Genomic DNA, 17,532 nt, shown 5'->3' with positions numbered 1-17,532 from the left:
GATGCATTTTAGCATTTCTTGCATGGATTTAAATAAAATAATCTAACTGTTTCCCTGCCTCTGGTTCTACTTCCTTTCAATCTGTCCTCCACATAACCCCAAGAGAAACCTTGATGAGCTGCAGACTTCAGTTCTTTGATCCCTTGTTTAAAACCTCAACTGTGCAGAATTGAAATTCTTCAAGTGTCTGAACTCTGCTTTTAAATACTAAAATTAAAAATGAGTGGTGGAAAACCAAGATAGATGAGATAAGAGCAGGGAGATGTTGATAAATAATGAAACTAGGTGATGAGTACATGGGTGTTTATTATCTTATTCTCTCCTTTTGTATATCTGAATTTTCATAATACATTAAAAAAAATTCTTCAGCACAGCATACAGATAGAACCCTCCAAAATCCAGTACCTAGCACACATCCTATGCTTTGGCTATATGCAATACTTCTTGGTCTTCTGAACATACTACATTCCTTTGTGCAAATGGGCATTTGCAAGGCCCTTGCTGTGCTTGTAGGCATTTTCCACACTTGGACCTGGTAAACTACTAGTCATTCTCAACTCTGGGCCAGGAGTACCTCTTCCTCTATTTTCTTAGCTACTCAAATAGAATTAATCACACTGGTTTTTGAGGGGTGCAAAACAAATAACTCCTGTCCCCACCCTGGCACATATCTCTTCTATTGTAACTATAATCCTCTATTACAATTACTTGTTATTTGTCTATCTTCTTTATTAGATTAGACATTGAGATTAAAGTCAGAGGAATGGTTTTCTTTCATCTCTGTACCTTCGGTACCTACCACACAGTCTGGTAATAAAGGCTTGCAAAGAGGATTGGTAAGCTGAATAGAACTTTTATGAGGAAATCAACTCATATTTCTAAGGCTGAGAAGAGAAAGAACAGGATTTTAATCCCCTATCAGCCACTAGTAAACCCAGAGACAATGGGTCAAGAGATGGGTAAACTGAAGCAGTCAAAGCTATGGTTTTTCCAGTAGTCATGTATGGATGTGAGAGGTGGGCTATAAAGGCTGAGCACTGAAGAACTGATGCTTTTCAACTGTGGTGTTGGAGAAGGCTCTTGAGAGTCCCTTGGACTGCAAGGAGATCAAACCAATCAATCCTAAAGGAAATCAATCCTGAACATTCAATGGAGGAACCGATGCTGAAGCTGAAGCTCCAATACTTTGGCCACCTGATGGGAAAAGCTGACTCATTAGGAAAGACCCTGATGCTGGGAAAGATTGAAGGCGGGAGGAGATGGGGACGACAGAGGACTAGACGATTGGATGACATCACTGATTCAATGGACATGAGTTTGAGCAAGCTCGGGGAGATGGTGATGGACAGGGAAGCCTGGAGTGCTGCAGTCCATGGGACTGCAAAGAGTTGGACAAGCTGAGCGACTGAACAACAAGGCATCAAACCCTGCAATTTATAAGACACATTGGATTTCCAGCATTTGGTCTGTTTTTGCATCAAAAGAGTTAAATGATCTCTTTAACTAAGAGCTAAACAACTGTAGAAGCAGGGCTGAAATTCACGACTTGCAACATCAGTTTTATAAATTTAGAAAAGAAAATCGTTTATGTTGCTTTAAGATTTTCTAAAAATATTAAATACCTGAGTTCTTGGGTAGTATAGAACTGGTTAAGAAAAACATGAAAATAAATTTAAGAGGACAAAAGAATAGAAATAAGAATCACCACAAAAACAGTAACAAAATCTAAACACAAAGAACCCTGGAAAATTTTTTGGACAGTTCTGATTTGAGATTTCATACAATAAGATATGGAATGCATGTCATTAAAACAAAGGACATGAGAAGGCCAAGAATTAAAAGTTTTATTTAAAATAATGTAGTTTTTACCAAAAAAAGATACTGTTATCTAGATTCTGGATTTCAACTGTAATTTAATCTATTCATTAAATAATTATTATTTTAAAATAATGCTGAGTGACAATTGTTGTTCAGTGCTCAGTCGTGTCCGACTCTTTGTGACCCCATGGACTGCAGCCCACCAGGCTCCCCTGTTTTACACCATCTCCTAGAGTTTGCTCAAACTCATGTCCATTGAAAAGATGATGCCATCCAACTATCTCATCCTGTCACCCCCTTCTGTCACCCCTTCTCCTCCTGACCTCAATCATTCAATCATTAAATCATTAAAAGAGTAAATAATTATTTTTTAAAAATAATTCTCAGTGACAATAGATACTGAAAATATCCTCTGGGAGAACCTACATTTATTACGATGCTTAAATATAATCTAATAAAATACTTGCCTCTTTGGGAAACTTGACTTTCTCAAAAACCAAAGACTTTCTTCTGTTTCAGAATTACTTCTTCACCACTCAATCCAGTCCTAGATCCTATCATGCCACATTATTAGAATAGCAGATTGAGAAGGATATCTGTACCTTGATTAGGCAAGTATTGCAGCAGTCCTAAAGAGGAAGAGCACGATTTGCAAATGAGAAAATATTTAAAGATTAAAACCAGACTGGGACTTCCCTGGGGGTCCAGTGGTTAAGACACCACACTCCAAACGCAGGGGGCACAGATCTGATCCCTAGTCTGGAAACTAAGATACCACATGCCACAAAGCATGGGCCAAAAAAAAAAAAACCCACCAGAGTGACATCAAAATCTTAGCCTTTAGCATAAATATAGTTGGCTCTCATTACCTACACTGGTTATGTTCTGTAAGTTTTCCAGGAACACCGAATTAAGAGAATCTGGAACTGCTGTTGTAGAGGAAACACAAGGTGGTATTCCTACCATTCTCTGGTCACATATTTTAATTAACTGATCTATATATAACCTTGGTTTATGTATATTTCTCTTTAAAGATGACTTATTTAATATGTAGATTGCTGATTTATTAACACTGAAGTCTCAGCCATCAGCACTATGACTCATGTCTGAATGAGGCTTATCTAACACAGTCTTTTCTCCATAATGTATATCAACACCCCCCTACACTTAGAAACACCTAACAACACTTTGGCACTACACTTGAGGCCATTTTAAACAGAGAAATTGTCAACAAAAGGAACAAAAATGCAAGATACATAGCACTAAATGGACTGCAAAATGGACACGCTTATAGTATGAGACCCGAAACAAAAAGAATGTCCTTTGTTCAATCTCAGCTGGAAACATGCAGTTGGGCAACTCAGATTCCCTCCTTATGCCATACATGAATGAATATGAAAGCACTGTATTGACTTAGAGGTTGCAAACAAATTTAGTGAGTACGCAGATTTTGCAAATATGAAATCTGGAAGTAACAAGGGCTGAATGTACTAAGCCATGCTATCAGGGTCCAGTGACTACTGGATAAAACATGGTGTGCAGAAGTCCAGTGTGGACCAAGAATTAGTATGCCAGTTTTTGTAAATTAGCTTCCCAGTCCAGTAGATTTTTAAGGTGGCATAATTAACTGGTCAGTAATCCTAACATGGCCTTCAGTTCACTTCAGTTGCTCAGTTGTGGCCGACTCTTTGTGACCCTCTGGACTGCAGCATGTCAGGCTTCTGTGTCTATCACCAACTCCCAGCGCTTGCTCAAACTCACGTCCACCGAGTCGGTGAGGCCATCCAACCATCTCATCCTCTGTCATCCCCTTCTCCTGATCATTGCCTTCAATCTTTCGGGGCCTTTTCCAATGAGTCAGTTATTTGCATCAGGTGGCCAAAGTATTGGAGCTTCAGCTTCAGCATCAGTCCTTCCAATGAATATTCAGGACTGATTTCCTTTAGGATTGACTGGTTTGAGCTCCCTGCAGTCCAAAGGACTCTCAAGAGTCTTCTCCAACACCACAGTTCCAAAGCCTCAGTTCTTCAGCCCTCAGTATTCTTTATAGTCCAACTCTCACATCCATATATGACTACTGGAAAAACTGTAGCTTTGACTAGATGGACCTTTGTTGGCAAAGTGATGTCTCTGCTTTTTAATATGCTGTCTAGGTTAGTCATAGCTTTTCTTCCAAGGACCAAGAGTCTTTTAATTTCATGGCTGCATCCACCATCTGCAGTGATTCTGGAGCCCAAGAAAAGAGTCTCTCACTGTTTCCCCATCTATTTGCCATGAATTGATGGGACCAGATGCCATGATCTTAGTTTTTTGAATGTTGAGCTTAAGCCAGCTTTTTCGCTCTTCTCTTTCATTTTCATCAAAAGGGTCTTTAGTTCCTCTTCTCTTTCTGTCATAATGGTAGACACGGCCTTACAGGCTCTAATTTGACAAAATAGCAAATTAAAGCTTATTGTTGAATTAAATGCAATTATCTAATAAACTTTTTAAAGCATACAAAGAATGGCAATTACAACTCACTTGAAGCAAAAATACATGAATTTTATACTTTATACAGCTATTATAAAAGTACCAAGCATAAGCTTTCCTTAACATAAGCATCTGACAAATATTTGACTAAATAAATGTGTCAATATCATTAAAAAGTTTTAAAACAAAAAATTCTTTTTGTTTTGTTTTCCTTCAAATATTTTAATTAACTCTGCAACTCAGTATGAGAGAAAAATGGTACCCATGAAAAATAGGATATAGTCTTTTAACTGCTTCTGAAAACTTTCATTTTTCCATGAAAAAGTTCACATCTTATGACATCCTTTATAAGCCACAACGACGTACAACATATAGACATGGATTACCCCCAAATTATATACATTCACTTTGAGTTTTCATACAATATTTTACTAATAATGACTTTCATCTCTTTTCATTTTTTAAAAGGAGATCAAAGAGAAATTTTCACACTGATGGAATTGTTTTCATTTATGTAACTGACAAATGCAAATTTTTTCACATAAAAAATAGTCCTAAAACAAGAATCACCTTTCAAACCTAGGACACATTATACCCTACACAGTACACAGCTTTTATTCCCAGGGTGCACAACAATCACTTTTATAGGACAAATGACAAATATGACACACTCAAGTCCAGGAAAGGTGATTTGAAAAGCATGAGGAAGGTCTAAGAACAGCTAGTAATCCTGAAACTTCAGGGAGAGACCAATATGGGCAAGAGGGCTGAAATGCTTTCTTTTGATTGAGGGAGCAAAGGAGATGGGTATAGGGAAGATTCACTGAAACAAAATTTTAATTAAAATATAAAGGAACAGACTGTTTTCACTTAATCTTAGAAGTAGTAGGGCCATTACTTCAAATTGATTCCAAGAAAAAATAACAGCACTTCTACATGCCAATCTGTTCTATGCCTTTCACACAAATGTCTTACCCTATGAGAAGGGTACTGCTAGGGTAAGTAACTAGCCTAAGGCTCAGGGCTCATAAGCAGTAGAACCAGGATTCATCTCAGGCTGAGGTGGCTCTAAGACCTGAGACTAACCCAGCCCATAATTCAAATCAATTATCACACTATTTTTCTTACTAGCATTTTAGTGTCTCTGTCCTGAAGCACACAAAGGACTAGACTTTACCTACTTGTGAATTCTCTTAAGCATGTTTCAATAAATGTATAAATTACCAGTGTGTTATAAAACAATATTTAATATTTATGAAGTCATCTCTCTCAAGTAGGTTGCTTTACAATTTTGTTTACAGATAATTAAAAGGATAGATTTTATCCAACTTCCTGTCCAAATTAAGGAAGCAAGATTATTGTGTATGTGTGTGTATGAAAAACACTTCTGTACTTAGTAATACTGAAGAGTAGCTAAAAGGGGACTGTCAAGGTATCTTTTTTTTTATTTTTTTAATTCTTAGAGACATCAGTCAACAATTTCTCTGTGTGTTTGTGCTATGCACTGGTTGATGATTTAATTCATTAAATAGCAGGATGAGACAGTTCAGCAGTAATTTCTAGGATCAGATAAACTCTTGACATATTAAATGTCCCTGTATGAGTGTTCAGGCAAAGGATCTACACAACCATCTCCTTGATCAGACTTAACCATCCAGTCTAGACTGAGAAGAAGCACTGCATGTGAATCCCTGTGGGCAAGCCCTGGGATGGATTGCTGGGTCTTCTACTTTCCCCCTCTTTCAGCCTCTTGCTGTGATGTCAAAGCTAGACAAGAATAAAGCAGCATGCTTTAGAGGCACTTTCTTCATACTGATTGACCCAGCTATAAACCAATCCTGGACATCCAGCCCACTTAGTTTTAGTTAGTTTGGGACACTGATGAAGATATCTAGTTTCTTAATAAGTATAAAATAAGCTAAAGAAGAAAGCTTCAAGAAGTTTCAAGGTGGACACTGGGCAATCAGACCAACTCTCTTCATGAAGAATATTATTATTCACTCCATCTGTTAAATCCAGCAGTAATAACTTGACTTCATCTACTAAGTCAAACCACAGCATCTTAGCCTGGTTATACTTCCAATGAAGTGTAGCCAAAACTACTTCAGTGGTTAGTTTTATGTGTCAGTTTGGCTAGGCTATAGTACCCAGTTATTTAGTCAAACACTAGCGTGGGTGTTGCCATGAAGCTAATTTGTAGATGTGGTCTAACATCTACAATTACCTGGCTTTAAAGGGTATTTTTGCTGTTTAGTTGCTAAGTCATGTCCAACTCTTTGCGACTTCATGGACTAAAACCCGCCAGGTTCCTCTGTCCATGGGACTTCCCAGGTAAGAATACTGGAATGGGCTGCCATTTCCTTCTCCAGGGGCTCTTCCCAACCCAGGGATTGAAGCCATGTCTCCTGCATTGGCAAGCAAATTTTTCACCAACGAGCCAGCCACCAGGGAAGCCAAAGTAAAGGGTAGTATCCTCACTAATATGGGAGTCTCATTTAAGTCAGTTGAAGGCCTTAATAGGGAAATCTGAGGTTTCCAGAGGAAAGAATTCTGCCTCAGGATTGTAGCATCAACTCTGGCCAAATTTCCAGCTTGTCCTACATATTTCAGACTTGCTATCCCCACAATCATGTGAGCCAATTCCTTAAAGTAAGCCTCTTTATATATATTCTATTGGTCTTATTTCTCTGGAGAACTCTAACATAACTTACTGCTAGTCACATAACAATGTCTGCCATATATTTTAATTTCATAAAAATAAAAATTGCTAGTGAAAAAATGTGAGTAGGACTTTGAAAACCTGAGAAGTATGATTAAGTATAAGTTATTCCCTTTTTAACTGTTAAGATGAACAGGTACTAAATTAATAATCATTAAAATGAGAGGATTAACACAAAATAAATTTCATTATTGAAAAATTAAGAATTGAACAATCTTTATTAGAAAAATAAAGAACTTGAAGGCACTTCATAAAAGTAGCCAGCAAATAATGTAAAAATATCTAACCTCATTTGTAATCAAAGAAATACAAATAAAACTACAGTGAGACATCATGCTCAAGCTATCAAATTGGGAAAGATCTGAAAAGTAATACTTGTACTAGAGCATGGTGAAACAGATATACATATTGCTGATCGGAGTGTGAAATGGCACAATTGCTCTAGGAGATAATGTGGTACTATATATTCAAGATTGTTTAAAATGCTCACACTTTTCTACTCACGTTATAGTTTTACAACTCTATTTCTAAGGAAACAATAAAAATATATAAAGACTTATTTTAAAAATTTACTCAGAATTATCTTCAATAGTTTTCAATTAGAAATCACTTATATAGGGAAATGGATAAATAAATTATGGAATATTCATACAATGGAGTAGCATATAACCATTGCAAACAATACACATAGTTTTTACTTTGCATAGTAGTATAGAACTGAAAGAAATGACTGCAAGTGAAACTATGTAGTTATTTTAATCAATGGGAAAAACTGATTCATTCTTTGCCTTTCAGAAATTTTTGTCAGAACACTGAAAATTCTTTCACTATCACTTATAAATGTCTAGTGAAATGAAGGGATGACCTGGAGGAATGGGATGGGGAGGGAGGTGGGAGGGGGTTTCTGGAAGGGGAAAACATGTACACCCATGGTGGACCCATGTCAATGTACGGCAAAACAAACACAATATTGTAAAGTTAAAAAATAGATAAACTAATTTAAAAATAAAAAAAGGAAAAACTAGTATTTATTTAGTACATTGTGATTTAAAGCATTAATAATTAAAATGTTCTTTGTAAAAAAAAAACATTAAGAGTCATTAAGACTAGCGGTTGTCTTCTTTGAAAGTCTTATAATATATGATGCACATATCTTCTATGAACTGGAAAACTGTCATATGCCTTTCTAGGTTTGGATAAGATTCCAACATATCACTGGATCAAAGAGGCAACACAACATACGTTTTGCTATACATGCATGAACTAACAGATGCACAGTGAAAGGTCACCAACACTTTGAAATGTCACAATGGGTTATGATGTGCCTCTGTTATTTATATAGTGTTTTGTGGACTGAGGAGTTAGCAGCTGTTTATATTTTATGCAACTACTCACAGTTAATACACATGGTAATGGAAATCTGAATTGTGTGTTGGGAGACTTGCTATTTAACTGAACTGTGGTAACTGAAATTTGTGTGTACTACAACATGCAAAGAGAGGGCTGCTTGTACTTCATGTAGTTTTAATGTCATGGGGAAATTAGTAAGGTATAATTAGTAAATGCTGATATAAGAAAAAAAAGAAACATAGTTACAGTCTCTAAGTAAGCTGGATCTTGACTTTATCAAAAGGACTAGAAAAAAGACTGGAAGCACTTTTAATTCAACAATATTTGTTGTTGTTTAGTCGCTAAGCTGTACCCAACTCTTTGGTGATCCCATGGACTGTGGCCCGCCATGCTCCTCTGCCCACGGGATTCTCCAGGCAAGAATACTGGAGTGTGTTGCCATTTCCTTCTTCAGGGGATCTTACAGACCCAGGGATCAAACCCACATCTCCTGCACTGGCAGGTGGACTCTTTACCATCTGAGCCACCAGGGAAGCTGAGTGCTAAGAACTATGCTGGGGACAGCAGCGAGGAAAGTGGACAAAAATCCACGCCTTTAAGAAACTTTCAGTCTAAAACAGGAGGAGTGAGGAGAACACAATAACAAGATAAAGATAAAGCAAAATATACAGCATGTCAAAGGAGAGAGAATGCTTTGAAGAAAAAGCAGAGAAAGAGGATTAACAGTGATGAATGAGAACTGGACACATTACTCAAGATGGGAGTCAGTGAAGCCTTCACTGAAAAAATAATATCCAGGTGAGGAGCTGAGGGTTAGGAAGTAAAGCCTATCAAAACCTGGGAAAAGCAAGCAGAAAAAAACAGTACCTGCAGAGTGCTCAGGCAGAAATAGGCTGAGGAAGTTGTGGCTGCAGCAAGGTCAGTAGGAAGTGGAACAGAGTAGAAGGATGCTGTCAAGAGAAAATGGGGTTTTGGGTTGGGTTGGTTAAGAAGAGTGCCACAGGGACTTCCCATAGGTCCAGTGGTTAAGAATCTGTGCCTCTAATACAGGGGACAAAGGCTCAATCCTTGGTCAGGAAACTAACACTCCACATGCTGCTTGGCACAGCGTGTGTGTGTGTGCGTGTGTGTATGTGTGTAAACATATACATATACATATACACACATACATACACACACACACACATATAAAAGAGAGGAAGAATGCCACAAACTGGTTTATATTTTATCACGATCTCTACAAAATGGCTTCCCTGGTAGCTCAGTTGGTAAAGAATACACCTGCAATGCAGGAGACCTGGGTTTGATCCCTGGGTCAGGAAGATCCTCTGGAGGAGGGCATGGCTACCCAATCCAGTATTCATGCCTGGAGAATCCCACGGACAGAGGAGACTGGTGGGCTACAGTCCATCAGGTTGCAAAGAGTCAGTCACGACTGAGCCACTAATCACAGTACACACAGCACTGAAAGGGGGACAAGTACAGTTTTGATGATGGTTCTGTTTTGAAGTAGAATCACAGAATTTGCTAATGGATTGGGTTTGGGATATGTATGGAAGAGAAAGAAGACTAATTCCAGGAATTTTGGCATAAGCAAGAATGCCATGACAAGTAATTAATATGAGGAAGACTTGTGAGTTGGTCAGGCTGGAGGGGAAGACCAGGAACTTAGTTTTGGAGCTGTTAACTTTCAAATACTTATTATGCAAGGAAGTAGAGATGTCAATTAGGCAACTGAATATACCAAGTCTAAAGTTCCAGCCCAAGGTCTAGGAAGATACTTATTTGAGAGTTTCAAGTCTTAAGTCTGATGACATCATTAAGGGAGTAAGTACAGAAAGAAAAAAGAAAACTGTCCCTGGCTTGAGCCACTTATCTGACAGAAGTCTAGGAGATTAGGAACATAAATTACTTGTCAGAAACAGGGTTAAGAAAGAAGTTAATTTGAAAACACAATTTTTAGAAACTCAAATTACTGTATGACCCAGAAATTCTACTCCTAGCAATGTACCTATGATAAAGTGAAAACAATGTCCATATCAAAACTTGTATACAAATGTTCACAGCAGCATTGTTCACAATAATATAATTAAGAAACCAGAAACAACCCCAAACGTCCATCAACTGATAAATGGATAAACTGTGGTTTGGATACAGAGTGAAATATTGTTTGGCCGTAAAAAGAATAAAGTACTAATAAGAACTACAAGTGAACTTTGAAAACACCGTAAGAAAAGAAGTCAGTCATAAAAGACCATACTGTATATTCCATTTATGTGAAATGTCCAGAACAGACAAACCCACAGAGACAGAGAGCAGATTTGTGCTTGCTAAACACTAATGAGGTTAGGGAGGAATGAGGAGTACAGGATTTCTTTTTGGAGCAACGAAAATGTGATAAAATTGACTGTGTTGATGGCTGCACAACCCTGAGTATAATTAAAAAACATACATACACTTTAAAGGGATTACTTGCATGGTAGGTGAATTATATCTCAATAAAGCTGCTGCAATAACCAAAACCACAAACAAACAACCCCCCCCAACTGGAAAATTCACAAAACAGAACTGGTTACTCTTGTATACTTTATTGATGCTCACCCCAAATCTAAAACTTCTCTTCCATGCATTATGATAGTAAACTTACAAAGTGAAAGTTAACTGTAGAAAATCTACAAAGATGAACAAAATATATAAGGAAGAAAATTAAAAATCATCCATAAATCCACATCCTTTCAAACTTCAGGTTATTCCTTTTTAATCATTCCCCCCCCGCCCCCCGCTTACTTACATTTATTTTGGTCACAATAAAACTGAAACCCTAATATATTACATTATATGGCTATACTACACGTATCTATTCTAATTTTAAGGAATTTAAAAAGTTTATACATGTTTACTATTACAAACAGTCCTTTAGCCGAATCTCTAAGTAACTCAATTTGAGAAGAACAAATTTCTAGAAATGCAATCATTTGTTAAAATATGTGGATATTTTTTTAACTCTTAAAATACTGCCTTCCAGAAAAGCTATACCAATTTATCCTCTCATCAAAAGTGCAAGGGGACACAATTTACCACAAATTGAACTAGTTCTTGTCAGTTTAAAATTTTTTACCAATGTGCATGAAAACATATTATCTTATTTAATTTGGGACTCATTTCTTAATAGTGATAAACTTATTTTCACATTGACATCTTTTGTAAACTGCCAGCTTACATCCTTCTTTGCTCTTCTGGGATACTAGTCATTTTCCTACAGTTTTACTTTGAGAATGCTTTTATGTATTCCTCCTTCTATAATAAATAATATTTTGTCATTTGTATTTTAAGTTTGATGATGGTGGCTTTGACTTACCAAAATTAAAACATTGATGTAAATGACTCAATCTTTTCATTTATGAATAATTCTTATTCTAAAAAAGAAAGTCTTTCCCCAAACTGGTGAGAAAAATGGTCATCAAGCTTTCCTTCTAACAGATTCTGTTCTTTATTTTTCTTTGCAATATTTACTAAGTATTTAACACATGAATGTAGAATGCTAATAGTTTTACATATACTAGCTCATTGATCTTTCTCATTGCTTTCCAATGAAGGGATGATTAAATTATATGACTAAGGTAACTGTTAATAAGATGCAGAACAGAAATTTAAAGCTAAAGGAATATAAAGCCATATTGTTCCACTGTGCTCATATCCATATTAAGACATTTTAATAGAGCTATGCTTGGCTACAGGGTTCTCTCATTATATCCTCATCTGAGAAACAACAGCCAGTTACTAAAACATGTAACTCCTTAAGTTCAATAAATTGAAGTTCAATAGTTGCTGAAGTTAAATAAGTCCTGGTCCACAGCCTTGAATCAACTTAAATACTTTTTGTTCTATGTTTTTTTACAATAATATTGTGGGTGTATCTAAGTGAAAGTATGATAAACATGCCACTTGGCTTTTGGACACAGACCAAGTTGGTTTTATTCTGTAGAACCAGACTAAAATAGATTTTATTAGCTCCACATGATAAAAGAAAAAGATCTACAGAGTAACTTTCAAAGAATCCACTATAATGATAAACTTATGTAGTATTTGTAATCAATGCCCTCTCATTAAGTTTTTCTTTTGATCATGTAGACAAAACTGTTCACAATCTAGTGCTTAAATAAAAACACACCAGATTCTTGATAATATTCCTCTTCTCAATGAGTATTAAAAATGTCTTATTTTACTTTATTCAAACTGTCCTGTTTTACTTATGTTATTATTGTAAGCATTCTCAAATTCTTTTTGAAAATAGGCAAAGAATAAGTAGTATTCATTACAATTAATGTTGTTCAAAGCTATGCATTCAGCAAATTCCTCTGACTGAATTTAGCAAAGTACTATGGTATAATTTTAAGTGTGCTGTTCAACACAACGTAAAATTATGTAGACTGATATTACCTAAGTTGAAAAGAACAAATTAGATGCTGAACACATATACTTTACTACAAATTGGGACTGGAACACAGCATTATATTTTAACCCCTTATTTATAAGCTTTTCTGACAAATATCACATTAAAATTTAAACAATGAATTAAGGCTAATTATGTCAAGTGGTTGAGAGCTCAGAAAGTTGTGTCTGGAACACCAGCCCTGCAATAAGACTTTACATCCAAGTAAATCTTGATGACTCCTTCAATCTCAAAGTCTATCTCAAAAAAAGACATTAATACTTGACCGATTTTTAAGACTGATTTTATTCTGTGAATAGAGGAATTAAAAGTTCACATAATTATACCCTTCATATTCTGCTCTGTACATGTTAATAAAAATAAAGTAGTGGCTTATGGATTTGGGTTGTGTTTTATTTTGACTTTGATAATTCAACTAAAAATTTGATTTACAAAATTTACAAATGGTAATAGTTTTCCAGAGTCCTATTTAAACTTCCAAAGTTAAGCTATCAAGGATTCCTGGCTTTGGTTTGTTGTGAACCAAACAAAAATTGTTCTTACCTTTACACCCTGAATGAGACCATTCATGAGGAATGTGTGTTGAGGAAATGTTTCATGTAGAACCTACAAAAAGCAAACAAACGTCAAGAAAAATTCTAAAGTAAATGAAAGGGAAAGATTTCTGCCTTTTGTTAATGGCAGACTAGGTAACTAAACACCAGAATGAAAATGTTAAGGAATAATGAAATATGGAAAATGTCTTAAAAGTATGACAAGGTAACAAGATAGTGAGGCAGAAATCTTAATAAAGAACCTAAAAAGGCATGCCCAGGATTCAGTTGCTTTTGCTACAAAAGCACAAACAATTTAAAGGATATACTGCAAAGAGTTACTTAAACTCAGTTATGAACCTGCAGCCCAGCTTCATGTTACGGACCTAGTCCAGGAAACCTCAAACCTTAAATTTGGATTATACTGATCCAGACTGGTAGCCTCTCCAGATGTTTAGAAGAAAAAAATCTCAAGTTATTTCTGAAAAGGCCATCACCCAGGCTTCACATCAACCATACATATACTTTCTCAAATATAATGACAAGGACATAATCAAAGGTAATCAGATACAAAAGTAAATAAGACACCATGAACAAGAAAACAGCAAACAATACATAACAAACACTCAAAGACCTCATGTTTTGGAATTATTTAACAGACTTTAAAATTAGCATGCTTACTGTGTTACAAGACATATAAAGTAAGCTTGAAACTTTGTAGCAGATTAAAAGAACAAAAAGAAAGTCTAGAACAGAAAAAATTAAATTAAAAACTCAATGGGTTACGTTTAACAAGATTAAACACAGTTTAAGAGAGAATAACTGAACCAAAAGGTAGGTCAAGAGAAGTTATCCAGAATGCAGCAGAGACAAATAGACAGGATCTAAGAGAGAAAGTAAGAGACACAGAGGATCCAATAAGAAAGTCTAACAATTTAAACTAGTCCAGTGATAACAGTGAGGCAGAGACAATATTTTAGAAGCCAATGACTGAGAATATACTTGAATCAATGACAGACATCAATGAAGAGATTAAAGCGACCTATCAAATTTTAAGCAGTATAAAAAGAAATCCATATTTGCAATCAGATTAAAATTATAGAGAACCTTAAAAAAATTCTTTAAAAAAGAAATAACAGATTGCTTTCAAAGGAACAACAGTTAAGACTGACATTTTTGAACTGAGACAAGGAGTATGCTATTCTATCATCAGTATAGTAAGAAAAATAAAACAAATGCCAACCTAAAATTGTATACCCAGTTAAAATGTCCTTTGACACAAAGGCAAGTATCCACATTTTTTGATTTGGCAAAAACAACTTTACTAACTTATACGACTGAGTTTACTAACTTATAGACTCCACTTATAAAAAAAATACTTCCAGGAGAAGGAAAATTATAGAGGTATAATTAAGGTTCAAGATGCAAAATAAAATAAAGATCACGGAAAATGGTATATGAATGAACAGGGATGCTACAAAACAAAAATAATGGGTCTTATAGTTTTTATTTTCAATTATACAGAAGTAAAATATTTAATTGGATTTTACATAGAGCAGTGTGTACATGACCATGTAAAATGGACAGCCTTACAAAGACCTCAGTTGTATAGCATGCGGAACTCTGCTCAATGTTATATGCTTGCCTGCACGGTTAGAGAGGTTTGAGGGAGAATGGATCCACGTATATGTATGGCTGAATCTTTGCACTATTCACCTGCAACTACCACAACATTGTTAATCAGTTGGTTATATGCCAATATAAAATAAAAAGTTTGAAGTAAAAAAAAAAAAAAAACTTAGAGAATGAAATGACAACCCACTCCAGTATTCTTGCCTGCTAAGTCCCATGGCAGAGCCCTGGTGGGCTATATAGTCCAAGGGGTCAAAGAGGCAAACAACCCTTTGTGACTAAACAACAAAAACAAAATAATTAATAATATTCATTTACCCCATTTATGCTAATATGCAGCACATCGTAAAGGAATGTTTAAGGAAATCAACCCTGAATATTCATTGGAAGGACTGACGCTGAAGCTGAAGCTCCAATACTTTGGCCACCTGATGCAAAAAGCCGACTCACTGGAAAAGACACTGATGCTGGGAAAGATGGAAGGCAAAAGGAGAAGAGGGAGGCAGAGAATGAGATGGCTGGATAGCATTACTAATTCAATGGAAATGAACTTGGGCAAACAATGGGAGACAGTGAGAGACAGGGAGGCCTGGCATGCTGAAGTCCATGGGGTTGCAAAGAGTTGGACATGACTTAACAACTGAACAATAACATGTTAATATTATACAAAATTAAAGATATTGATTAATAGTAGACTTGGATAAGTTTGCATGTAATGCTATAGAAACCACAAAAATAACAGGAATAGAATACTTCTAATGTAATAGAAGAAAAATTAGTCTAACTATTCAATGCAAATGAAGGCAAAAAGGAACAAAATGACAACTTAGAACTGCAGTACATAGAAAAAAATAATGAGCTAATTGAATTCACATAGACTTAATACACCAGGTAAAAGGCAAAAAAAAGTGTAGCCTAAAACCAAATTTTAGACAGAATCTGAATCACAGGATTTGGAACCAAAGGATCACTTCACACATACTGGGTTGGCCAGAAAATTCCTTCGGTTTTTAAGTAAAAATAAAAGACACATTTTTCATTTTGCCAAGAACTTTATTGAATAATGTATTCACCATTTTGTTCCACTTATCTTCTGCCATTTTCCAGGCAACTTCGTAATTCAATCTTACCAAAACTTTTTATCGTTTTGAGCAAAGAACTGTTCCAGGTGACTTCTACAGTCTTTCAGGGAATTCAATTTTTTTTCCATTAAGAGAAGTTTGTATAGACTGAAATAAGTCGAAATCTAAAAGTGCAATGTCTAGCGAATACAGTGGATGAATCAGAACTTCCGAGCCAAGCTCTAACAATTTTTGCCTGGTCATCAAAGAAACATGCATTATCCTGATGGAAGATTATGCATTTTCTGTTTTCTAATTTTGGATGCTTTTCATTGTGTGCTTTCAGTTGGTCTCAATGGGCGCAGTACTTGTTGGAATTAATTGTCTGGTTTTCCATATAGAGCCCATAATAAAGGACTTCCTACCGATCCCGCCATATACATAACATCACCTTCTTTGGATGGAGACCAGCCTTCAGTATGGTTGGTGGTGGTTCATTTCATTTGCCCAGCAATCTTTTCCATTTCACATTATTGTACCATATTCACTTTTCATTGTCCATCACAGTTTTAAAAGCTGGTACATTTTTGTTACATATAAGTAAAGAATCCTGTGTGAAAATGCAGTCAAGAAAGGGTTTTTTTTTTGCTTAACTTATGTGGAACCCAAACATCAAAATGACTGGCATAACCAAGCTGGTACAAATGATTTTCAATGCCTGGTTTGGATATATTTGAGTATGTTGGCTCTCTCCCACGTGGTATAACATTGACTTTGGAGTACCATCCAGCAAGAAATCTCCAGTATGAAACTTGGCAAGCCACTTTTGATACATTCAACAGTCACAGCACCTTTTCCATATACTGCTCAAGTCTTTTTTCTGCATTTCAGTTGTGTTTTTACCTTTCTTGAAATAGTAAAGCATAAAATGTCAAAAAAATGTTGCTTTTTTCCTTTCACCTTCAGTATTCAAATGGCTACAAAAAAGTTCACTAATTTTGATGCTTTTTTAAAAACTCATGCTGCTATGACAACCATCACAATACAATTTAACAAAACTTTCTAATGAAGTTAAAAGCAACTAAATGCAACTAGATAAAAATGGATAAACTGAACTTTTGCATAAACTATGATCCCATAATGTTTAACCAGAAAAAGAAAATCAAGCATATGAACATCGAGACATGTACAAGAATGTTTACAGCAGCATTGTATAAACAATGGAAAAACTAGAAACAAATATTCATAAATTGCACTGCTGCTGCTGCTGCTGCTAAGTCGCTTAAGTCGTGTCCGACTCTGTGCGACCCCATAGACGGCAGCCCACCAGGCTCCCCCGTCCCTGGGATTCTTCAAGCAAGAACACTGGAGTGGGTTGCCATTTCCTTCTCTAGTGCATGAAAGAAAAAAGTGAAAGGGAAGTCGCTCAGTCGTGTCTGACTCTCAGCGACCCCATGGACTGCAGCCTACCAGGCTCCTCCGTCCATGAGATTCTCC

At 36.0% G+C, this 17,532-nt stretch overlaps 1 protein-coding gene across 10 annotated transcripts in view; it reads right to left on the bottom strand.

Annotated features, from left to right (window-relative positions):
* LOC145507431 (solute carrier family 71 member 2-like) overlaps window positions 1–17,532 on the bottom strand; it is a 139,730-nt gene that overhangs the window by 42,256 nt on the left and 79,942 nt on the right. For 7 of the 10 annotated variants that reach the window (XR_014054862.1, XR_014054866.1, XM_081493999.1 and 4 more), the window contains one exon: window positions 13,353–13,415. The exons of the other annotated variants lie outside the window; for them this stretch is intronic. Coding sequence is in view for 5 of the 7 variants with exons in the window: in XM_081493999.1 (XP_081350125.1) it covers window positions 13,353–13,415 (63 nt within the window). In the remaining 2 variants the exon portion in view is untranslated. The remainder of the gene's footprint in view (window positions 1–13,352; window positions 13,416–17,532) is intronic. 10 annotated transcript variants of the gene reach the window in all.

The sequence above is a fragment of the Giraffa tippelskirchi genome, chromosome 1 (genome assembly GCF_054371585.1).
Source record: "Giraffa tippelskirchi isolate mGirTip1 chromosome 1, T2T-mGirTip1v1.2.pri, whole genome shotgun sequence".
Classification (NCBI taxonomy): Eukaryota; Metazoa; Chordata; class Mammalia; order Artiodactyla; family Giraffidae; genus Giraffa; species Giraffa tippelskirchi.
This window is presented reverse-complemented; position numbering and strand designations above follow the sequence as displayed.